Genomic DNA, 26489 nt, shown 5'->3' with positions numbered 1-26489 from the left:
ACTCAAGAATACGTCATATTAGTGTTTTATAAGCGGTCTCCTTTACAGATGAACCACAGCTTCCCAAAATTCTACCAATGAACCGAAGACGACTATCCAGCTTCTCCACAACTGCCATTAAATGCTTGTCCCACTTCATATCGCTCTGCAATGTTACGCCCAAATATTTAATCGACGTGACTGTCTCAAGCGCTACACTACTAATGGAGTATTCAAACATTACGGGATTCTTTTTCCTATTCGTCTGCATTAATTTACATTTATCTATATTTAGAGTTAGCTGCCATTCTTTACACAAATCACAAATCCTGTCCAAGTCATCTTGTATCCTACTACAGTCGCTCAGCGACGACACCTTCCCATACACCACAACATCATCAGCCAACAGCCGCACATTGCTATCCACCCTATCCAAAAGATCATTTATGTAGATAGAAAACAACAGCGGACCTACCACACTTCCATGGGGCACTCCAGATGATACCCTCACCTCCGATGAGGATATTGTAATTAATGTGTATACCAAATTTGGTTTAAATTGTGGCAGGAGTTTAGGATGAGCTTTTTACCCATGGCTTTGGCTGCGTAAGTACATCTCAAATATATTTCACATATATTTAATATATTTCACATGTATTAGTACACATATTTCATCTGTATCTCTACCGAAATTCACCTTGCTCTTCGTTTTCACGCAGCTCAAATTTTATGACGTTGTATTTTCTGAACTATGTACCGTACAATAACATAATTTTTAGGTTCATTTAATAGTGTATTTAGATACTTTGTGCGAAATGTGTGTGAATAGAAATAGTAGTAAAGACGCAATAAAGTATTAAGTCATGCATGATCGGCAGTTTAACACGCATCTCAGTATTTGAGGTCATATCTCATGAACTACGTGCCGTGCAAAGATATATTTTTTTTAGGCAGATTCAGTGACAGATATGGATATTGTCTGTGAAAGGTGTTGCGAATAGAGTTAGTAGCAACGAAGTAATAAATTTAAACATCTTGAATGCTGCGGCAGTTTTCCACGCATCTCAGTGTTAATGACATCGCATCTCCTGAACTATATGTCGTAGACTGATATAATTTTTCTGGTACATTCAGTGGTATATGTGAATACTGTATGAATAATGTGTTGTGAATAGAGGTAGCAGCAAAGAAGTAATAAATCAAGATGCCATGCTTCATGTTGTAATCTTACTGTATGAACAGGGAAAATGTAGTAAATGAAAACATTTTTCCTTTCATCATTTTGTGGAGGATGTCAGCGAGAAAATTTTTCTTAAAGGCTTGGAATTACGTGCAAAGTTTGTTGCATCTTTGTAACTGATCTCACTCCCATATACGGGATTATTAACACGTCGGTATTCGTGCCTCCTGAGCTACACTGCATTTTCACCCAACCACTTTGGTAGGTAGGAAATTCTTACCCTCACAGTGATGATTTCCAGACTGTAATTGATATGTGCAGTAAGTTTGGTTGGAACAGGTCCAGTGGTTTAGAAGGAGATGTGGAATACACATCCGTGTAGGTGCCCTCTCAGTAACAAACAAAAATACAGAGACAGTAATATTTTGAAAACGTTCTGAATTTGAATTGACGCTGGCGAATTCGACCGTGATATAAGTAAAGTCGGCCTCTTACTTCAGGGGCAGAGGGCTTAGAGGATGTGGGAGGGGAAATGTTTAATTGTTTGTCATCCAATCCTGATAACCCACGACTCATACCGGTCATCTGCTATGGTATAAATTTTGCCACGGATGTAACATGGATTCGTGGATGCGCATTATGGGGACCATCATCTTCAAATGAGCTACATTTCTGTAGCAAAAAATACGAATTTAAATTACGGCTATTGTAATATAACTCAATTTTTGGAAGAAAAACGACATTCAAAACATTTAGTAAACATCTGAGATCGAGTCTCATATTGCAAAAGGCATTTAAACATAAGTACAATTAATGTTATTAAATCAATTAATCGTCCGCTCAGACAGACAACACAACAACACAACAACACTTCGTCAACAGTTTCACAACTTCGCTGCAGCAATCTGAGACAGAAAACAGTCGACAAGAAGTTCTCCCTAAGGCGCCAACCTTTGACTATTAATATTTGTGGGACGGCGGCCGGGACGTACTAGGGAACCATAACATACTAATTTATGTCGGTTACCAATTAGTAATAAGAACGGTACACGTGCGGCCCGAGGTGCGGCCCCATAATTTCAGTACTGGCTCTTGTGCAAAAAAGTTTGACGGCCACTGCTATAGAGGAATAATACCGTAATACATGTCCAAAAACATTTAATGAAACTACCACTCACTGTGTTAAGAATCTTAACATTCTGTGACATGGACTCTAGGCACCTTTGAATATCTTCCTGGAAACCGATTTCCCACGTAGCTTCTATCAAAGTCGTTACTTCAGCTGTGTTAGCTACTGAACGGACGTCGCAAGACGTACGCTAGTGATATGCCGAAGGTGCTCAGCATGCAAAATCGCTGGTGAATTGCGAGACCGGAGTTCATGACATGCGACACCTCTGATACAAAATAACAGCTTTGGAGCCATTCGTGAAGCGTCTGGCTGAACATTGTTTTGTGGGAATAATGTTCCAAAATCGTCATTTTTTCCGTTTTCCGTCGTTCCTTAGTTTCTTCAAAATTCATGGAGATATGTTCCGTCTACATCTACATCCATACTCCGCAAGTCACCTGACGGTGTGTGGCGGAGGGTACTTTGAGTACCTCTATCGGTTCTGTATGCAACTAAATGAAAAGCAGTTTGTTTTTTGCCATACACCTTTCGCTTATTTTATTTATAAAGCGTCTTCAGTGTTGTATAGCAGTTACAGTATGCTACTACTTTACATATTGTCATGTCATTCTCCTGTTTTTTTCAGATTAGAAACAACGAACTTTGTGAGGTGAAATTATCGTTTCGTGTTACTTACGATTTCCAGTGTTGTCAGGACCACACATAAAGGACTAACATAGTTGCATAGACGGAACATACAGTAATGATAATAAGTATTCATACACTAGAGCGTGGAAAAGTAAACTGCCTTTATTGACAATACGAAACCAAAAACAATAATTGGATATGCACTATACACATTGGCCAGTCGCCAATGCAGCTATGCTGGTATATAGAACGAGAATGAGTAACCCTTTACGAAACAAAATACAAAAACGTCTGCCAAGTTCTCTACTGCGCTGGGAATTAAGTATTCATACACCAACAGAAAATGACACTTCTAACAAAGCCAGAACATGTTTAATACTTCGTATGCATACACTTCCGATGTATTACATCTCGCAACCTCCGTGGCATGGAATGGACCAATTTTCTTGTAGTTTCCGACATGATACCTTCCCATTCTCGAAGGAGTGCCTCTTTCAAAGAGGCCTTACTACAGATATCGTGTTTTCTCACTCGTGTTTCCAGCTCACTCCACAAGTGTTCGATGAGATTCAGGTCCGGACTCTGAGCTGGTGTTTTAAGAGAGTGTGGAGTGTTGTAGGTCAACCACATCCGGACAATTTGCGCCGTATGTTTGGGATCATTGTCCCGTTGGAAGTAATAATTTCTAGGAAGACACAAGGCGTCAACACTCTGTTGTAAGTTCCGTTTGAGAATGTTCATATACACAAACCTGTCCATGGTACCTTCCACAAACACTAATTTTCCGACACCGGAGGCTGACATACAGCCCCATACCATCACTCCACCACCTCCGTGCTTCACCGTGGGTTGAATGTTGTTTCGGTCGAGGTCTGTATACGGTCTTCTCCAGACCAATATCCTACGATCATTGTGCACGATATTAAATTTGCTTTCATCACAAAACAATACAGTATCCCAGAAGTCTGCTGTCTTGGATACATGCTGTTTCGCGAATTCCATCCGCCACTTCCTGTTCTTTTTGCTGATGTAGAGCTTTCGTCTCGGGACCCTGGCTCTGTAGCCCGAACGATTGAGAATGGTTCGAACTGCCCTTGGAGTGATGTCCTTTCGGAAGTGGTCATGTACATATGCGGATAGTGCCGACGCTGTCGTTTTCGGGTTTTTCTTGATGATTCTTAGTAGCATTCTGGTCTCTCTTGTTGTAAGCTTCTGTGGACGACCGTGTCGTTCACTGTTTATTACTACATGTCTGCTCTTATATCGCTTAATAATAGACTGCACAGTCGCTCGGCTTTGTCCTATGATGTTCGCGATTTCGGCATACGACTTGTGTCGAAGATATTAGGCGACAACGGTGTTTCGTTCCTCAATGGTAGTTTCCTTCCCCTTGCGGCCCATTCTGCTGTTCCACGGTACCCCGTCCGACGGGCTGTTGCTTCACGGCCGCCACACGACTACACAAGTGTGGCATGCACTCCGGGGCTGCGTCAGCCGTTTGTTTGGTTGAAAGTAGTCCGCTGTATGAATACATTTTGCCCTGTCGTAGGCCGTGCGGAATGTAACATATTTTATTTTCCCAGAATAGATTCATGGCATACGTGAAGCTTCATCACCAAGAACATGGTTATCTGACGCTACATCATCGTACTTATTCGTAAGGCGCTGTGGGTAATTTACTATCTCAACACACCATCGTAGTTTGTCACTACCTACTGTATGAATACTTATTTCCATGACTGTACCTCCATGAACGTTCCAAGCATACGTTGAAAGAAGGGAACCATTTCGGGTTCTACAATCTCCAGCCGCCTCTAACTATGGCACCTAATGCTGCTCCATAGAGTATGATGCTGAACAATGCATTCTGGAAGATGGCATTCGACTGAATAGTGTCTCTAGCGTGCTCACCCACGGAGCCCCGTCTCTACTTACGTCATCTTCGACGGGATATGAAACCATAATCTTCCTTTTTCCCACATTTGAGAGGATCACTGTTCATATGCTCGTCAGCTCTTCTTCTCTAGGTTCTTCGTTGTTTCCCTAAATTGCTCCAGAGCATGGCGGGATGAATTCTTTGAATAGCGTACATTCGATTTACGTCCATCTATCTCCAACTGAATCTAGTGAAAAAATGTGATATAGAGTAGGATATTTAAGAAGAAAATGTGTTAAATAGATGATATAACCGGCAGTGTGGTGACCTGATATAATGTAATATAAAATAAATCTCATGGTCTGTGATGCCCTGAAAAGAGTCTATAATTACATTTAAGCTTTTTAGCGCTGATTATCCTAATTTCCTTACGCAATTCCAAATTTCCTGTGCTCACGAAAATTACTGTTTGTTATGATACCACAGTTAGAAGAATGCTTGAATAAATGTGTCCTAATTTTTCAGAATGTCAACAAGCCTCACATTTAACGACATTCTCCCAGAAGATCCGAAACTGTACGATAAGATGCGACCACCGAAGAAGGATGGAAGCCCAACAGTCGTTTATTTTCACGTTACAGTCATGGGTCTGGATTCCATTGACGAAAATGCTATGGTAATTAAGAAATCACTTTTGTATACATACCTCACATCTTTCTATGACCCCAATATTTTATAATGACTTTGAAACACTTACATACTGTGTGTTCCAGACGTATGCGGCGGACATATTTTTTGCTCAGACATGGAAAGATTTCCGCTTACGCTTACCAGAGAACATGACATCAGAATACAGGTATACGTCTCAGTTATCTTCTTACTTGTGCACCAGTATTTTAGTTATTCAATTATTGCTCATTTTGCACTAACCTTTCGTGATTAAGAATAGCCTGTAAAGTCCACAGAAGCACAGTTAACTGATGTCGTACATTATACTATTTATCAACCAGCCCTGCAGTTGCCATATAATTATAGCTCCAAGTGTTAGTACACAGAGAAAATTGTAAGGATATGTGTTTTCAGGTCATGTGCGAAAAGGAAACTTAAAGATGATTTCAGCTTGATTTTGTATCTGTTTCGGAATAATACAGAAACATGACAGGAAAACTGATATTTACCGTTAATTAGACGATATGTTAGACGGTTATTCAACACTTTCATGTTGCCTGCAGAAGCTTAGTTTGGTTTATTAAAAATAAAATTACTTTTCAGTTTCACTTTACGTAAATCGAACTTGAAAAAGGTTTAAAATGCAGTGTTGTATTACGCCTGTGGTTTCAATAGCAGTAATAACACACCAAAAACTAAGTGAAATCAAGTGGAATTAAATAAGTGTAAATGTCTGATATTAAACAAAGCTACAGACTTTCAGAGGGTTTTAAGAGGTATTAGCTACGCAGTTTGATGCAGTTAACCGTAGACTCAGTCGTTCCTTAGCGAGTAATATTATCTTGATATACATGACACATCAGTTCTCTGCGAGCGTGGTAGGTGGATTTTGGCATTAGAAATAACGGTCTAAACTATTCATTTCTTTCTGAATCTCGTAATGTCATGTCTACAGGGACAGACAGCCAAATCGTACAAGAAGTCGGTCGAAGTCTACATCTGCATATACTTTCTGCGAATCACTGTAAATTGTGTCGCAAAGATACCACATGTTACGGTTTCTTCCCATTGCATGCTCTTTATAGTCAACTTTTTTTTCTTTGGCGTATCAACGGCATCAGTAGGCATGCAGCTGGAGAATATTCATAGTTTCCGCCATCACAGCTGATTCTTGGAATTTTCTAAGATTTCATAGAGTGATTCCTATGTAAGAATTTCTTCAGAATTTCGTCCTTCTTTATATATCTTCTGTTAGTCCGACATGATATGGATACCACATGATATTCCACTGTGAGCTGTAATAGATTTTTTGAAAGTGATCTGCAGACGAACTGTTTCCCGGTACCCTACAGATAAATCGAAGCAATTTTTTTCCTACAACTAAGCTTTGTGATAGTTCAGCTTAACTTTCTTATATTTTGTTAATAGTATGTCATGACTGCCTCTAGTTGTGATCATTAATTTCGTAGCGGAAGCCTTTACGTTTCGTGAAGTGCACGAGTTTAATATCTAGTCTAATTGCACCAGGCTAATATTTTGTCAATTTTTACTGGGTATTGCTACATTTTTAATGAAGTAAAACTTCCTCATAGATAACCACATCGTCTGCGAAAAACCCGGGACTTTAAGTAATAATGGCTGCTAAATCAATAGTATACACTGACGGAAAAAAAATCGCAACACAAAAAATTAATTTGTGGCTACAGTCTTGCCAAGTCATTTTGCAGTATCGCAGATGGAATATCCAGCTTCTCGTAGCCCTATTACACGACCTTGTTTAAACTCAAAGAAGTGTTGATAACGGCGTATTTGTCTTAAAGACATTCTTGAGTAACATCAACTCAGCACGTCCAGTCTCAAAGGTAATTAACGCTCACGAACGTTGCATTTAAAGCCAACCTGACTTGCATCCTCATAGAGGAGCTACTAGCGCCACTCTTATGCGACTGGCGCGAACCTGAAATAGACATCATCTTTCACATGTAAAAGCACGCCTACTAACTTCAGTTTATGTCACACAACTCCTTCTTGGTGCTGCTATTTATTTCCGTCAGTATACGCTCCGAAAATATACTTACATTTAAATTTAAATGTTAACATGTTTCTCATTTTTCGAAAAGTGTTTCTTGTCATTGCCAATCTTTATTTTATACCCCTTTGCTTCGATCAATGTCATTTATTTTGCTGTCCAAATAGGTAAACTGATATACTATTCTTAGTGACTTATTTCCTAATCTAACTCCGTTGACGTCCCCTAATTTAAATTAATTCTTTATTGATGTTCGTCTCACTACCTTTTTTCGAAATACTATCCATTCCGTCCATCTGCTCTTTCAAGCCCTTTGCCGTCTTTTTCAGGATTATAATGTCATCGTCAGATATTAAAAATTTTATTTATTTGCGATCCCGAACACGAACTGTCTTTCACAAAGTAGGCTTGTACCAGTCATTCAATAACTTCAGTGTACATCAGTTATGCGCTCCCTAACATGGAATCAAATGTATGCCCGTACCTCGCCATCTTGAAAGTGCATTTGTCATCTTGAAACCAGACAAATCTACAAATTATAACCAGTACATTTTGTGGGAGGTCAGATGAAGGATTTTTTCCCTAGACGTTCTCAGTTTAGTCTTCTAGGAAATACAATAAATCAGTAACAAGCCAAGAGAAAACTTCTGTAATGCCACTCATAAAACATTCCTGAACGGTCTAAGGAAGTCTGTCTGTAGCATTCATAACAGTTACCAGGTTGGTTTATTTTAGTTTCGAAGTTCAATTTTTGTATTATTCCTTATACTACTCTCTGGATCCCTATGTCACATATTCTCACAATTTTCAAATTTCTTTGGCTTTCGTTAGGTATAAAGTTTAGCTTAATTTTAGGAGGATAAGTGTAGTGGTCTGACTGAAATTCACCACTTCTTATTGATTTAACATTCAAGAATTCGCTTATGTTTCTCATAATCTGATATTTTGTTATCAATTGAAACTTTTGCATGAGAAAGGCTTTTTACAGCCGTTTCACTTCCCGAAATTATAATATTGTACTTTGTGATACTACTTCAAGCATGAGTGTAGATCTACGGAAGCTGACAGCATTAAAATTTTAAAAAAAGTTACATAAATTTACTAATGCAGTTGAGGCCATTAACGACTTTCTTTAGGTAAATATATTCTATTTTCACTTCAGGCAGTACCCTATGAACATCTAAACTCTGAGGATGCATGAATTTCGTTAATATCTCCACGAAGGTCAGGAATCTTTCACATGGGTATTAAAAACTTGGAACCACTTGTATATTTCATCATCGAGATATCAGGGGGCACACGTTCCTGTGACGTTCACTTTCTTCGCCAACATTTCGAATAGCAGGTTTACGCACATAAAAATTTCGCAAATATCTCAGTGTTAATTTTAGCACTTTATATGTAGCTGGTTCATATTCGATTACTTACGTGGATTTTAAATGATCAGAGGAAGTCGGCAAAGCGCTATTCAGTCAGAGAGGCCTCTTATTGACTGGGATCCTCACGTTATTTCACCCTCCATACGGGGCTCCATTTCTGTCCCTTCATTGTCATTTATTACAGACAAGAGACGTACAGCACTGCTCCATTGCTTCAGTACTCTCATACAGTAGGTATGGAGTCATTAAGGAAAATGCATAAAATGGCTGTTTCAAGCTAACAGTCTCCTCTCTGTTCCTTCCCATGTAATTAAATATGCCACGCTAACAATGTAGACTATTGATACATACAAAAGCCGGCCGATGTGGCCGTGCGGTTAAAGGCGCTTCAGTCTGGAACCGCGTGACCGCTACGGTCGCAGGTTCGAATCCTGCCTCGGGCATGGATGTGTGTGATGTCCTTAGGTTTAATTAGTTCTAAGTTCTAGGCGACTGATGACCTCAGAAGTTAAGTCGCATAGTGCTCAGAGCCATTTGGGCCATTTTGATACATACAAAAGGATATTAACTGCATGCTTAAATAAAATGTCCAGTAGTGGCCTTCTGTTTAAATTTATCAGTACTACCCTTTTTTGAGATTTTGTAGCAAATATTCCATTCTAAAAAGCAGGCACAATTCATTCATACAGTTTTAGCCTCCAATTAAATACAAAGGCCAAGCTCCAGAGAGTTTCTAACAAAATATAAATATGGAATAATTATTTCCTTGACAGAGTATCATACTCCGTAATGCCTTACAACAAATTAACATATGCAAATAAGAATAAACAAACTTAAATATCAATAAACACATTTGAATATAAAATCATATACACTCCTGGAAATTGAAATAAGAACACCGTGAATTCATTGTCCCAGGAAGGGGAAACTTTATTGACACATTCCTGGGGTCAGATACATCACATGATCACACTGACAGAACCACAGGCACATAGACACAGGCAACAGAGCATGTACAATGTCGGCACTAGTACAGTGTATATCCACCTTTCGCAGCAATGCAGGCTGCTATTCTCCCATGGAGACGATCGTAGAGATGCTGGATGTAGTCCTGTGGAACGGCTTGCCATGCCATTTCCACCTGGCGCCTCAGATGGACCAGCGTTCGTGCTGGACGTGCAGACCGCGTGAGACGACGCTTCATCCAGTCCCAAACATGCTCAATGGGGGACAGATCCGGAGATCTTGCTGGCCAGGGTAGTTGACTTACACCTTCTAGAGCACGTTGGGTGGCACGGGATACATGCGGACGTGCATTGTCCTGTTGGAACAGCAAGTTCCCTTGCCGGTCTAGGAATGGTAGAACGATGGGTTCGATGACGGTTTGGATGTACCGTGCACTATTCAGTGTCCCCTCGACGATCACCAGTGGTGTACGGCCAGTGTAGGAGATCGCTCCCCACACCATGATGCCGGGTGTTGGCCCTATGTGCCTCGGTCGTATGCAGTCCTGATTGTGGCGCTCACCTGCACGGCGCCAAACACGCATACGACCATCATTGGCACCAAGGCAGAAGCGACTCTTATCGCTGAAGACGACACGTCTCCATTCGTCCCTCCATTCACGCCTGTCGCGACACCACTGGAGGCGGGCGGCACGATGTTGGGGCGTGAGCGGAAGACGGCCTAACGGTGTGCGGGACCGTAGCCCAGCTTCATGGAGACGGTTGCGAATGGTCCTCGCCGATACCCCAGGAGCAACAGTGTCCCTAATTTGCTGGGAATTGGTGGTGCGGTCCCCTACGGCACTGCGTAGGATCCTACGGTCTTGGCGTGCATCCGTGCGTCGCTGCGGTCCGGTCCCAGGTCGACGGGCACGTGCACCTTCCGCCGACCACTGGCGACTACATCGATGTACTGTGGAGACCTCACGCCCCACGTGTTGAGCAGTTCGGCGGTACGTCCACCCGGCCTCCCGCATGCCCACTATACGCCCTCGCTCAAAGTCCGTCAACTGCACATACGGTTCACGTCCACGCTGTCGCGGCATGCTACCAGTGTTAAAGACTGCGATGGAGCTCCGTATGCCACGGCAAACTGGCTGACACTGACGGCGGCGGTGCACAAATGCTGCGCAGCTAGCGCCATTCGACGGCCAACACCGCGGTTCCTGGTGTGTCCGCTGTGCCGTGCGTGTGATCATTGCTTGTACAGCCCTCTCGCAGTGTCCGGAGCAAGTATGGTGGGTCTGACACACCGGTGTCAATGTGTTCTTTTTTCCATTTCCAGGAGTGTAGAATGCGCTGATGAGCGCTGCAGCGTAGCCGTCATTTAGGGTGCTATGTTATGCCACTCCTCCACATACTTCAGCAGTGACCCACATCTGCTGAAGTCAGTTACTCCAGTTATGATGATTACTGCATTGAGTGTTGGAAGCATCCATCTATTCCACGCTCTTTCCTCAAACACTGTATTCACATCATATTTATCATGGTTGCCCCAAAATCCATTTAGCGTCTCTTTTCTTCAGTTCCTCCCCTCAACATGAGGATGGTATCCTTTACCAGCCATAACATTTGCTGCATTGCAGTTGTATCATATGAATACGCAGCTGACATTGGAAAAGGTAGAAATATTATTCCTTATTCCTTTACAGCTATACTCCTTTATATTTCTGCCTCTGTTGCACTGACAATTTGGGTTACTGGTGACTAGTTTTGAACATCTCCGTTCATTATCGAAATGATTAATAAAATAATTTTTTACCTTTTGAACTGTTTGCAGCTGTTCCAAATGATGAACAAATGTTATTCCAGTAATCATTTCAGAATACCCAGGTAATGGTTCAATAACGAACGGACACGATCGAAGCTAGTCACCATTATTACAAATTGTCAAGGTGACAGAGACAGAAAAATTAAGGTCGAATGCAGTTGCCACTGCTTTTTGATGTAGAAAACAGCCAAAGTTACAAGAGTCAGTTTTTTTGTTTAATTAATGGCTAGTTTCAGGTTACCTGAACCCATTTTCAAATCATCCAAACAGACAAAATAGTATATTTCGTAACAGCATGCAAATCATGTTAACATTGTACATACACGTACCTCAGAGTCTTGTGCATCAAATTCGTTAACCCAAGTTGCTTTCTCGTTATTAACCCAGCATGCTCGAAATCCATGCTGATACTTTTGCCAGTGCATTGTTGAAATTCTGCACCATTACAGTCACTTAACCTAATTTAACTATTCATCTCCAGTGTTATGGCAGCAGTCAGAATACAGGCTACAGTTAATACAATTCTCTTTGTTATTATAAGTCATTTCCTATCTGAAGACATGAATAAAATATTGAAATCCACAAGCTGTGGTATAAGGTGATTTGTACACGAACTTGTAATTATTCATTCACATAATTATTGAATTTAATCTAATTGTTCCCATCCAGTAGCTAAGAATATTAGAAATGCCCTCCTGATTGTCGTAATGTACAGCTCCACAGTAACACGTAATTCAGTCTCAGGTACCTGCGAAAAGAATTTTAGTTTGCACTGTCTTGTCATGTACACTCTTTGACATAAAACTCGACCGGCGGCCGGCCGCTGCAGAGGCTAAGTCCGCGCCGATCGCGACATGGGACAAATAAACTGGCCAACTCGCTAATTCTCTAAGTCCGGCTATCTGCACAATCTGGCAACACTGTAGACTGCGGCACTTCCTGGAGGAAGTCTTGTCCCATATAAGAGAAGCACTACGCTGTTTACGCCCGTGGTATAGCGATACCGTGCGTTGTTTCTGTCTACAATATCTGTGGATCGAAACTTGCGGGCGCAAAAATTTTTATACCCTCTTCCAACTGAATGCTGAAGACGTGAATGTAATGGTAACGCAGATTCAATCTATTTCACTTTCTATCACACCGATAACAAACTTTTATGCAGTGGCCATTTTGCGGCAGATTTCTTGCAGAGTGTCCTCCTCTGGACGCCGCATGCGGCAAAGCTCCGGGATCCATTTGCTGGCTACTGGCAGCGGCCGTGGCGACAGCAGCGCCGCTGCACACCCCTCTTCTTTATGGAAAGCGCCTGCTACCGCTCATCGCTGTTGATAATTTAAAACGCTTTATTATTATTATTAAATGTTGCTCCATAGAAGACTTCTAAGATTTTCCATTCTCGTTCGAAAGCAACAGGGACTGACGCCCTGATTAGTAGATGGGTACTGTATTACATTAATCTGCAAGAGCTGCGTATGGTCCGAAATTAATTTTATAGACTTAGACGAAATTAAACCACCTCACTACATTCGATGAATTTATAAATGCTTCATACCTCTTTCTTTTCCTTTCAAAGTCAATTATTTGTGCTACTTTTGGCCAATATTCGGATGTTTTAGTAAAGCCAGAGTGAGCGTCTGTGCTGTAAAGTGTATTATAGTTTTTGTTTCATTCTTTATGGTAAGTCTATGCGATAAACTGTGTGAATACCTTCCAATGCATGCTCTATAGATGTGCAGGAACACTGCACATTTGGAGTTCCATGTGTGGATTCATGAAGTATTTAACGTTGGTCGGAAGTGATAGTTAAGGTCATCAGATATAAACCAGAAAAAGTTATCGATTTTGAGGTTTCATAAAATGGAAACGAATTGCTAACGCCGGTGCCAGCAAACGTCTACAGTTAAATGCTATTGCAAAATTTAACCAAAGAGGAACTATATTTATCAACATGTTCACTTCATAAACAGCCTCCTGACATGTTAGACCCATATGACGAACAAAGCTCAAATTCGAATCGTTGACAGTAGGTTTGAATCTTTTCAGAAACTATTTTGCAGTGAAGCACCTTGGCATTTGCAAAACAATCATCCATGAGATTAACATAATTTACTAAGTCGAAATTGCAAGAAGATTTATGTGTAAAGGCATTCTTCAGATTTAGCAGTTTGCAACCCCATTAGTTAAAATGGAAAATAAAACGTTGTACTCAGCGGCCTTCAACGAGATTGGAACTGCCATTTCATATAGCACCAGCATCGCAACGCATAATGGAATCGCTGAGCTAACGACACACTGGCGGCAACAGGCGGTCTATAGTCATTGCGATATTGCCTGAGCCTCAAAACGCAACATTTAACACACAAACAAGTGTTACTTATGTGAAGAATTCCGTTCTTGGAGTCCAGAAATTACATATACTTTCTAAGTGTCTCATCTTACAGTGGGTTATATCGCATGAGTCTTCGATATGAAAAACGAATTCCAAGTGAATTTAGCGACGTAATGCCTGGCCACACCCGGAAGTAAATGTACTCTCACAGAGTTGACAAATACTTGCTACGACGCTGCCAATTCTCAGCTCTCTTACGAGACAGCTCTTCAGCGAAATGCTTGTCGTGATTGGTTCAAATGGCTCTGAGCACTATGGGACTCAACTGCTGAGGTCATTAGTCCCCTAGAACTTAGAACTACTTAAACCTAACTAACCTAAGGACATCACAAACATCCATGCCCGAGGCAGGATTCGAACCTGCGACCGTAGCGATCTTGCGGTTCCAGACTGCAGCGTCTTTAACCGCACGGCCACTTCGGCCGGCCTTGTCGTGATTGTCCGATACGGTTCTTCAGAGGGGAGACGCGCGCGCACGTTTGGTTTTTATGCGGCGTTCTCCCCTGATAGTTTCTGACGTTGCCTTGTAGGCTATGTGGTGTCACCGCCAGACACCACACTTGCTAGGTGGTAGCCTTTAAATCGCCCGCGGCCCGTTAGTATACGTCGGACCCGCGTGTCGCCACTATCAGTGATTGCAGACCGAGCGCCGCCACACGGCAGGTCTAGAGAGACTTCCTAGCACTCGCCCCAGTTGTACAACCGACTTTGCTAGCGATGGTTCACTGACAAAATACGCTCTCATTTGCCGAGACGATAGTTAGCATAGCTTTCAGCTACGTCATTTGCTACGACCTAGCAAGGCGCCATTACCAGTTACTATTGATACTGTGAATCATGTACCGTCAAGAGCGACGTTCACCATTAATGGATTAAAGTTAAGTATCCCACCAGCTACGTCCGTTTTTTTCTAAATTCTAATTTCCTTGTCCTGTTCCAGACCTCACGCCAGCCTGCGTGAGCTAAAACGCGTGCTTTCGGCTTCCTCTAGTAACACGGTGTTGGCTCTCCTGCCAACCACAACAGGCTATGTATACATTTGAGGCATTCAATTATCATTAATCCAGAATGAATTAAGTTTCAGCTTCCAGCGTGGAAGAAGGCTGTTGACGCCGACATTATATCATTACAACGCAGGGAAAGCAAAACGGATGATTCAGTGTTTCTCATTCAGCATAAAGCATGTGAGATAATTCTCCGTAACGTTCATAATCATCTCAGAATACAAACGAAGTAAAAATACATCGAAAGCTTATTTTAATTGAATACATTGTAAGATATCAAACACTTTGCATCTCAATGTTGGATGTGTCCTCGTGCAATGTTTTGCAGCATACATGTAGAACGTCATGATTACCACGAGAATGAAGAAATATGTTAGTATGGATGGAAGCAAGAAGAGAAGCAATCAACAAATATTCGATTCCACATGGCATTCATTTCATTTGAGATTTAAGAAGAGGTAAAACGGGATATTAATTTCGTGAACACGAAAGATATGCCGCACATATGGACAACGAGGAAGTCTGTGTCTACATAAGTTTCTTCCTTGAAATGTGTATGCTCTATTATATACTAAGTAGCCTGATCATTGTTTCCGTGACGTTACCCGCTTGTTTTGTCCCTAAAGGATGAACAGATTCCAAATGCATGTCTCTGCATGAAAGTAGTTGTTCGAACCCTTCCTGAGTTATCTTTTGTGTATTTGCTTGGAATTCATGATGCAGACCGCTGTGCCTCCCCCCCTCCCCCCCCCCCCCCCCCCGTCGAGGGTTAAGTCTCCAAACTAAACCGTTTTTTATCCACTGGCATAATTTGCATAATTTATTCAGACAGCATCAGTACAAGACATCAAACAAAGCCTTCCATTTGCAGATGCAACACTCAAACCGGCAGCTGACCCAAGGGTAATTCACGGTCATGGTCCGAAATTAGCAGCTCTCTGCTACTCTGGCATAGTCTGTACTACATCTTTGATTTCGCAGCACCAGTTTATCTGGCAACACTGTTAAATCAACAGGAGTAGCTGCAGAGTTGTGCCAGCGTATCTGACTTCCTATTGACCTATTGACATCTTGACGTATCTGACTTCTCCTGAAGCGTTGATCACGAGATGTCGAAGTAAATGAGTGTATCCTGCATGACGTAACATTCATTATTCCCTTCTCTCATAGCCACTCTCCATGTGCATCGATACCAAATAGGGATGTGAAAACTCTTGCGGGTAAGAGAATGACAATAATAATCGTAACAAGAACAAGCAAGTAATGAATGAAGTTTATTTCAATGCAGAACGAGAATAGCTGTAAAATAAAAATCTATAAAAATAGGTTGATCGTTGAGCTGGGACAATCCAAATATCTTCTTAGCATTTTGTTACTGAATTTAGTTCTGGATGTTTGCAAAGAAAAAGGAAAATTCGGTACTTCTCACTAGTGTAATATAATGTGAACCAGCAACTACCCTCTCCTTAGAACACGACTCAAGCAAGTCCCCAAGTAGTTACCAAGGTACTGCTGCTTTCTGCTCCCTGACGTTGTTCTGATGACGGTTAATGTAGATAGTTCTGATTATGAAATACAAAACGTATTGCAGATTAGTTTCTAGGATCGTAATATTAAATTTGCATTGTAGATGGCACTTGAACGTGACGACTAACCAGATGACTCATCAATATAAAAAGACAATATTATGACAATTTAGCAGGATTACTTAACATGAATTATGAAATTTGGTGACTGACCGCGAAGGTGCTAAACGTCGTCAAGAATATACAAAGTCCCAATCACACTAATAATATGAAGATCGTCTTCGACAGTTCGCCACATTCACATTGCTATCTCCACCCCACTCCAGACAGCCCTCGGTGGGGCTGCACTAAGTTGCTGATGTAATTGAAGGCCTTCAAACCGACAACAGACCACATATTGAAAAATACAAGAGAATTCTCTTGCAGCGTAAGTTTATTTTAACTAAACCTCAAATGATTGTCCTATTCAAAAAAAGTAAAATGATAGTGTTTACGTCAAACGGACATTATCTACGTTCTGTCTTGTATCCTACTCATCTATATTATCAGGTGTACTATCAAAATGATTAGATATCATGGATGCTAATGTAAATGGTGGGTTCACAACAATATTGATGCAAAAATAAAACACAAGTTCGCAAAAGTGCAGTTGTGCATTTTCGAACGTTTTCACCTCCAAATCTACCATAGAGAGTGCATACTAACAAACTTGGTCATTGTCCCTGTAATTTTTTGCCCTCTTATTTCAGATGGAGTTGATGAACAAAGTAAAATTCGCGACTCTCATAGATGCTTCGAATATGTTCAGTAATTTTATTAGTAATTTTGATGTGACTTAAGTTTAGCGAGGTCTACGATCATGGCAGCTCCTGCCAGTTTGCTAGGACACACTTACATGTGACAGGTAGCACCTGAATTGAAACTTACAGAAAGCAATTGATAAGACACATCCATTAGAACTACTGATGGCCTTGGGAGAGCCAGTCATGACAAAACTCTACCATCTGGTGAGCAAGATGAATGAGACAAGCGAGATACCCACAGACTTCAAGAAGAATATAATAATTCCAATCCCAAAGAAATCAGGTGTTGACAGATGTGAAAATTACCGAACTATCAGCTTAATAAGTCACAGCTGCAAAATACTAACGCGAATTCTTTACAGACGAATGGAAAAACTGGTAGAAGCGGACCTCGGGGAAGATCAGTTTGGATTCCGTAGAAATGTTGGAACACGTGAGGCAATACTAACCTTACGACTTATCTTAGAAGAAAGATTAAGAAAAGGCAAACCTACGTTTCTAGCATTTGTAGACTTAGAGAAAGCTTTTGACAACGTTAACTGGAATACTCTCTTTCAAATTCTGAAGGTGGCAGGGGCAAAATACAGGGAGCGAAAGGCTATGTACAATTTATACAGAAACCAGATGGCAGTTATAAGAGTCGAGGGGCATGAAAGGGAAGCAGTGGTTGGGAAAGGAGTGAGACAGGGTTGTAGCCTCTCCCCGATGTTATTCAATCTGTATATTGAGCAAGCAGTAAAGGAAACAAAAGAAAAATTCGGAGTAGGTATTAAAATTCATGGAGAAGAAGTAAAAACTTTGAGGTTCGCCGATGACGTTGTAATTCTGTCAGAGACAGCAAAGGACTTGGAAGAGCAGTTGAACGGATGGACAGTGTCTTGAAAGGAGGATATAAGATGAACATCAACAAAAGCAAAACAAGGATAATGGAATGTAGTCAAATTAAATCGGGTGATGCTGAGGGGATTAGATTAGGAAATGAGACACTTAAAGTAGTAAAGGAGTTTTGCTATTTAGGGAGTAAAATAACTGATGATGGTCGAAGTAGAGAGGATATAAAATGTAGACTGACAATGGCAAGGAAATCGTTTCTGAAGAAGAGAAATTTTTTAACATCGAGTATAGATTTAAGTGTCAGGAAGTCGTTTCTGAAAGTATTTGTATGGAGTGTAGCCATGTATGGAAGTGAAACATGGACGATAACTAGTGTGGACAAGAAGAGAATAGAAGCTTTCGAAATGTGGTGCTACAGAAGAATGCTGAAGATAAGGTGGGTAGATCACGTAACTAATGAGGAGGTATTGAATAGGATTGGGGAGAAGAGAAGTTTGTGGCACAACTTGACTAGAAGAAGGGATCGGTTGGTAGGACATGTTTTGAGGCATCATGGGATCACAAATTTAGCATTGGAGGGCAGCGTGGAGGGTAAAAATCGTAGAGGGAGACCAAGAGATGAATACACTAAGCAGATTCAGAAGGATGTAGGTTGCAGTAGGTACTGGGAGATGAAGAAGCTTGCACAGGATAGAGTAGCATGGAGAGCTGCATCAAACCAGTCTCAGGACTGAAGACCACAACAACAACAACAACAAGACACATCTTTTGCAGCAAACCTGGAACTGCTTTCGGAGGCCACTACCGTTTTATAAATTCACTACTTTACAACTATGATGCCAAGGAATTCCTGCATAAACTCTCTCATTGCCATAATCGCGGCTGCAGTAGATAACTGATAACTCACAACGTGAAGGATGAGACAAGGGATAGATCCTGCATGAAATGACCTTGTACTCACAAAATATTACTAACTCAATAAGATATCATCAGAGGGAATATTCACAGTATTTCATACAGATGACAAGAAAATGTCAGACGAATTTAGCAGGATAAATCAGTCCCACGGCTGCAAATTATTGTTATGTCAACAGGGTTGCCAAAGTATTCCTACAACATTGCAGTCTGGACCACGCTGACACCAAGAAGAAAGTGTGTTTTCGTAGCCTAAATATTTCATGATAGTATCCAGACATCCAATCTATCGCGAGAGAGTCTGGTCTCCAAATTTTAGATATGTGGTGTGGCCATGTGCCTACAATTTAGTAATAACCCTTTGACTGTTATTCTCATTTATGTGATTCGGATGACGAGAAAGCTCTACCATGGGTTATCTATATGTCTACTGAAGGCAATCGACATAACATAATAGCAGGAAGCCTGTCATATACTTTCAGATAAGGTTTCCTGAGCGTCAGATATATATCCTTACCCCATCAAACAGGATTTCTTGTTATTGAATTTTACATACATTTTACTACTGAAGGCCTCAGGTTTCTTGCTTCCCACATAGCAAACAATGGCTACCACTCTCGCTGTCGCATGTCATAACCGAATTCCTTCAGTATCATCTGGTGTAACTTCGACTACAGTTCGTTATCCTTAAACATATGCCTTTGCTTCAAAAACTACAAGTAACATCTCTAGGTAATGTTCCCTGCGGGACTACTCAAGAAGCTTTTCGAATAGAAGCGAAAATCGTTTATCGGAGGAGAACTTTATTTCGTGGTACACCTCAGAACGAAAGAAAAAAATTAACAGTAAGAGCAGAAGGCTCATCATATCGAGCGTGGGCACCGTCAACGCAGCGCCCTGAATTTGGCCATATTCCTCCGAATTTACTTCCTGATAGCCCAAAGGCGCTGTACTTCAAAAATATCAGCCTATTCGCACGGGAATTACTATTCACATGTAATTGCTAGAATATCTTGCTGTATCAGGTATCTGTTATCAGACGCTCGATCTGAGCTGTTGATTTTTATTGAACCAACCTGCTGTGTTTAGGAAATTGATCAGAGCAACTGGATGAGTTTATTATTTTCGTATAGTGTATGAAAACCCACTTTTCCCACTTATCTTATCCTAAATAGTCCACGATTGGGTTGAGAGCAAGGTAAATAGTATGCATTGTGGATAGAATGTGAGTGAATATTGAAACGAAATTATTAGAATCATGGGAAGGCAATGATGTATCGATATGCAGTGACATGAGAGTTTTCTGAAGTAAAGGTCTGTCTCTGACATCGGAGAGAAGGGGGCTAGGTTTGTCTGTATTCTTACGTTAAGCTCATTGAGTAAAAAAGTGCGGACAGATTTCATTGTGTGCTGGGAAGAAGACAGCCAGGAGTTTCAAATGCTTGAAATTCTGGAGCCTTGATTGGCCAGGGTGCACACCACCCTCGCCGTAGGCATGGAGAGAGCGGTAGCGTGGTAAGAGAAACGCACTGAGGACGACTGAAGTAGCCGGATGGACTGAGGAAGTGGCGGAGCAAAATGCTATCCGCAAAGGGAAAGGAAATGGTAACATTCTCTTTCAGAGTATATTTAATTTAATGTAATATTTTTGAGGGAACCAAATTGTTTATAGACAGGTAAAAGATAGGCAAATGTGAGAATGCTATGTCGCGACCGCGAAGAATAACTTGAAAGTTAATGGAATTTGATATTTCGATTGAGTAATTCGGTGAACAGGAAAGTGTTAGAATTCAATTGTAAAGCAGGTACGACACAAATAGGATACATGTGACGAGCTATTATAGTCTAAAGACCTGGCACTCACCACATGTGGCTGATGAAGAAAATGATGAAGAGTGGATGACTGAGTGCTAGGAACCATTAGTTTATGAGTAGGAATGTGTTGATTTACCATAATTCTTTTTAGTAATGGTCATTTTAAATTGATTCTGGTTAGTCTGTTTCAAAATCTGATCTGGAAGTGTAGGAAAATATTATCTCGTGGCTTTAACTAATCAAGCTGCTATCAGAAATTCATGGTAGAAAGTAATGCTCTTAATTTTGATCTGAAAGAATTAGTTTTCAAAGAAGCCATTTATAGCTTGTGTGTGTTTTAATTTGTAATTTGACGAGTTTCTGAAATTCATGGATAAAGGCAAGGTTGCTAATTTAATATGAAAGAATAAGAAGTCACCTTTTGTGGAATGAGTCAGTAGAAATTTACGTGTGAAGCTGACTTTTAGAACAACGGTATTTGAAAGATACGTGGGAATCACTGAGATAACTTTCCTGAATTAAAAAATGGGGAAACAGCATAACAGTAATTCGTGTTGCCATGTTATCCACGCTATACACGAACTGTAAGTACTGTGTAAAGTTCATTGTGTGTTTTTATGTATCTTTAGGAGGGGAGGCTTTGGATGGTATATTATTTAATGGTGCCGACATATAATTAGGAAATCAGTCTAGGTAACTTGTGCAGGGCATTTTTTCAGTTGAAATAACGTGTCGCGCACGAATATGAGGGGAACGTAAATTTCGGAATCGCGACCGCGTGAACTTTCCAGCCACGCGAGACTTAGTTAACATCGAGGCACGTCAATAAATGAGAGGTGTGATTGAAGAAGTTAGAATTTTTCTAGTACTGGTCCGCGTGGAAATACGATCATTGCTTTGCCCAATGGTAATAAGAGTGATAGTGTGTTGCTGTGACGTTATGAATCAAGCATTGTGGGCTATCCTCCATTCCTTCCCGTGGGTGAGAAACCATAGCAAGTAAAATATCTTTATATGTGCTGTTACAAGATCAGCTGTTAGGAAATTTTATCCTGTATGTTACTGGTAATATCATTATTATGCTTTGAGAGAAGAAAGTAAGACAGAATGAAAATAAATAGCTTACAGAACGGAGGAGTTATTATGCAGGTCCAGTTACGTTTCCTGTTACTTACGTATTTTCTTTAAACACAGTCGGGTGATTAACAGTGTACCAAATTTGGGGTTAATACTACAAAATTAAACATTTATCCGTTGCGCGTACGTATGTTTATTCTTTTTTTTGAGTAAAGAATTTAACTAGTAGTTGTTATGTGTAAGAATCACGCAGTGACACATTTAATGAGAATACACGTGGACCATTTAGCATTAGCAGGTTTCCGGAACACTTTAGGACCTCGCAACTGGTTTGGCTTTTATTTTTCTTTCAGTACTCTACCCATCCTCCCTCGTTGTCTATGATTGCTCGAAGGCGTCGGGGAAATGATAAATGGCTCTGAGCACTATGGGACTCAACTGCTGTGGTCATAAGTCCCCTAGAACTTAGAACTACTTAAACGTAACTAACCTAAGGACATCACACAACACCCAGTCATCACGAGGCAGAGAAAATCCCTGACCCCGCCGGGAATCGAACTCGGGAACTCGGGCGCGAGAAGCGAGAACGCTACCGCACGACCATGAGCTGCGGACGGGAAATGATAAGGCTAAATTCATCGAGAGATTGTGATAATCGTTCATCTCCCACCATGTATTCTCTATATTTTCCCACAGAGTTTCTGAATTCCTTGACCCAGGTGGTAACGACCTCGTAAACTCCGCCCACATTTTTCCGCCGGCCGTTGTGGCCGAGCGGTCGCAGGTTCGAATCCTGCCTCGGGCATGGATGTTTGTGATGTCCTTATGTTAATTAGATTTAAGTAGTTCTAAGTTCTAGGGGATTGATGACCTCAGATGTTAAGCCCCATAGTGTCCGAGGCATTTTTGAACCACATATTTTCAGTGGGGTTGAGGTCTGGTGATTTTGGCACGAAAGGAAGAAGTTTTCTTCTCTGCTGACCTTGGAACCAGTTCTGGACGGCTCTGCTATTATGAATCGGGCTATGGTCCTGTACAGAAATTATCATCCATTAACTTAGAAATTAAATACTTCTGACTAATACTATGAATTTCCATACTGTGAAAAAATTCGACAACTGCATTGGATGTGTAGTCTAAGCTACAGGTGTATAAATTATTCGGAGGATTCACATTGATAAATCCTTTGCTGATAGCTGTTGACAAAAACCTACATTGACAAGGGGAGGGTGCTGGGACGGGGATCAGAATATAGTTTAAGGCGTCAGTTATAAGACGCAGGTAGGACTTCTTTCAGAATATGCCGTCCTCCTATGCTTTGGTAATGATGAGATGGGGTGTAAGTCGTTCAATACAGTGCAGCAGTTTGTTTAACTGTTGGACTCTGTTGCATGGTTGTAGAGCTAATCTGCCTCGTTTATTCAAAACGATTGCTAGCCTTCACTATACAATTCTTTTTTCTATCATTCCACTGACAAAGATATATAGAAGAAAGAAATCTGTTTTGTAGCGAGATATTCTCTACGAACTTTACACGAGCTCGTTCGCTCAATGTGTTGCATTTACTCAAGGAGACCGTGGCCGCTGACGTCGCCTGGTCACACCTCGTGTCAACGCGGCCCGCGCTCGGAGTAAACGCCTACAGTTGAGATAAACAGCTGATTTCAGGAATGTTAGTGAAATATTTCATCCCTTCATATTAGTGAGAGCTAAATACCACTACGAGTACATATCTTTATGTAATGCTCATTGCTCAAGAACAATTCGTGTATGCAGCGTTGATATTATGACTAAGATCGTAAAATCTGTAAATCGTAACCCAATTCATATATTTTCATGCGCCTACGGTAATGAGAAGTAGTAGAAATGAGAACAGCGAGAAACTTAACATCAGGATTGATGGTCACGAAGTCAATGAAGTTAAAGAATTCTGCTACCTAGGCAGTAAAATAACCAATGACGGACGGAGCAAGGAGGACATCAAAAGCAGACTCGCTATGGCAAAAAAGGCATTTCTGGCCAAGAGAAGTCTACTAATATCAAATACCGGCCTTAATTTGAGGAAGAAATTTCTGAGGATGTACGTCTGGAGTACAGCATTGTATGGTAGTGGAACATGGACTGTGGGAAAACCGGAACAGAAGAGAATCGAAGCATTTGAGATGTGGTGCTACAGACGAATGTTGAAAATTAGGTGGACTGACAAGGTAAGGAATGAGGAGGTTCTACGCAGAATCGGAAAGGAAAGGAATATGTGGAAAACACTGATAAGGAGAAGGGACAGGATGATAGGACATTTGCTAAGACATGAGGGAATGGCTTCCATGGTACTAGAGGGAGCTGTAGAGGGCAAAAACTGTAGAGGAAGACAGAGATTGGAATACGCCAAGCAAATAATTGAGGACGTAGGTTGCAAGTGCTACTCTGAGATGAAGAGGTTAGCACAGGAAAGGAATTCGTGGCGGGCCGCATCAAACCAGTCAGTAGACTGATGACCAAAAAAACAACACAGCTACGATTTCTGAAGCACATTTAGCGTCTGTTACTATTCCTTTTATAGCAAAAGGTGACGTCGTGCAGGTGACTTATTAAATACCTACAGACCACGTAAATTTCAAATCCCAGTGAAGGAATATGCTCAGAATTAAAAAAAAAAAAAACGGAATATTAAACATCAAAACAATTTGTTTCTTTGTCATATAATTTTTAATCAAGGCAATGCAGGCAGTTGTCAGCTGCTATCAAAATTGAATGTAAAGGAGGAATAAAGAAACAAATCTCGTGAACAGCTGTGCACTATCTTGGAAACGTGCTGATGCTGCTCTCACAATTTCAGAGAAAGAGAAAAACATCCTGTCCACTTTCCGAGGACGATATTTCCTGACAGAAAGCACACTAGGGTGAACGGCTTTAGGTTGAAACACCAGGAACCACAAACTACGTCACCAGTACGTTCACTCTCCGATTACTAGCCCCTTCATCAGGCCCTTCCCATGTCAAAGTGGCTGGCATAAACGAGCGCGAACGACCTGGGATTAGGTGATACAGACCTCGCCTCTCCTGTTTGACAGATGTGTTATCATTCACCCATGCCAGGAGGGGAGGAAATACACTTACGAAACGTTGAACACATTTTAATTTTACATGTGGACATTACTGCGCAATTATATTCTAAGTTACGAGAAGTGACCTGGAGAAAAAGAGTGTATAAATGGTTCAAATGGCTCTGAGCACTATGGGACTCAACTGCTGTGGTTATCTGTCCCCTAGAACTTAGAACTACTTAAACCTAACTAACCTAAGGACATCACACACATCCATGCCCGAGGCAGGATTCGAACCTGCGACCGTAGCAGTCGCACGGCTCCGGACTGCGCGCCTAGAACCGCGAGACCACCGCGGCCGGCAAGAGTGTATACTTTGGGAGATATGTTACACAGAGTGTTACAAAAAGGTACCGCCAAACTTTCAGGAAACATTCCTCACACACAAAGAAAGAAAATATGCTATGTGGACATGTGTCCGGAAACGCTTACTTTCCATGTTAGAGCTCATTTTATTACTTCTCTTCAAATCACATTAGTCATGGAATGGAAACACACAGCAACAGAGCGTACCAGCGTGACTTCAAACACTTTCTTACTGGAAATGTTCAAAATGTCCTCCGTTAGCGAGGATACATGCATCAACCCTCCGTCGCATGGAATCCCTGATGCGCTTATGCAGCCCTGGAGAATGGCGTATTGCATCACAGCCGTCCACAATACGAGCACGAAGAGTCTCTACATTTGGTACCGGGGTTGCGTAGACAAGAGCTTTCAAATGCCCCCATAAATGAAAGTCAAGAGAGTTGAGGTCAGGAGAGCGTGGAGGCCATGGAACCGGTCACGGAATCTGTTGTTGAGAAGCTTACAAACACTTCGACTGAAATGTGCAGGAGCTCCATCGTGCATGAACCACATGTTGTGTCGTACTTGTAAAGGCACATATTCTAGCAGCACAGGTAGAGTATCCCGTATGAAATCATGATAACGTGCTCCATTGAGCGTAGGTGGAAGAACATGGGGCCCAATCAAGACATCACTAACAATGCCTGCTTGATGCTAGTACTGTAGAGCAATGAGTCGCATGTCAACACAAGCACCGAAGTCAACATTACCTTCCTTCAATTGGGCCAACTGGAGGTGAATCGAGGAAGTACAGTACATACTGACGAAACTAAAATGAGCTCTAACATGGAAATTAAGCGTTTCCGGACACATGTCCATATAACATCTTTTCTTTATTTGTGTGTGAGGAATGTTTCCTGAAAGTTTGGCCGTACCTTTTTGTAACACCCTGTAGATCACGACTGTAATGTTAGTAAGGTACTGTAAAGTATATTTTATCTTATGCTTAACTTTAAAAGAAAAATCAGCCAAGGCATTCAACAGTGAAAAGTACAGCATGCCTCCAAGAAACATATCAATATCGTACAGTT

At 41.2% G+C, this 26489-nt stretch overlaps 1 protein-coding gene across 2 annotated transcripts in view; it reads left to right on the top strand.

Annotated features, from left to right (window-relative positions):
* Positions 1-26489, top strand: part of LOC126469547 (glycine receptor subunit alpha-3) — a 478682-nt gene that overhangs the window by 284371 nt on the left and 167822 nt on the right. For both annotated transcript variants that reach the window (XM_050096664.1, XM_050096663.1), the window contains exons 3-4: positions 5320-5470; positions 5568-5650. In XM_050096664.1, coding sequence (XP_049952621.1) covers positions 5320-5470; positions 5568-5650 — 234 coding nt within the window. The remainder of the gene's footprint in view (positions 1-5319; positions 5471-5567; positions 5651-26489) is intronic.

This window comes from Schistocerca serialis, chromosome 3 (assembly GCF_023864345.2).
Source record: "Schistocerca serialis cubense isolate TAMUIC-IGC-003099 chromosome 3, iqSchSeri2.2, whole genome shotgun sequence".
Taxonomy (NCBI): Eukaryota; Metazoa; Arthropoda; class Insecta; order Orthoptera; family Acrididae; genus Schistocerca; species Schistocerca serialis.
Note: the sequence above shows the minus strand (reverse complement) of the source record. Positions and strands in the feature narration are given on the sequence as shown.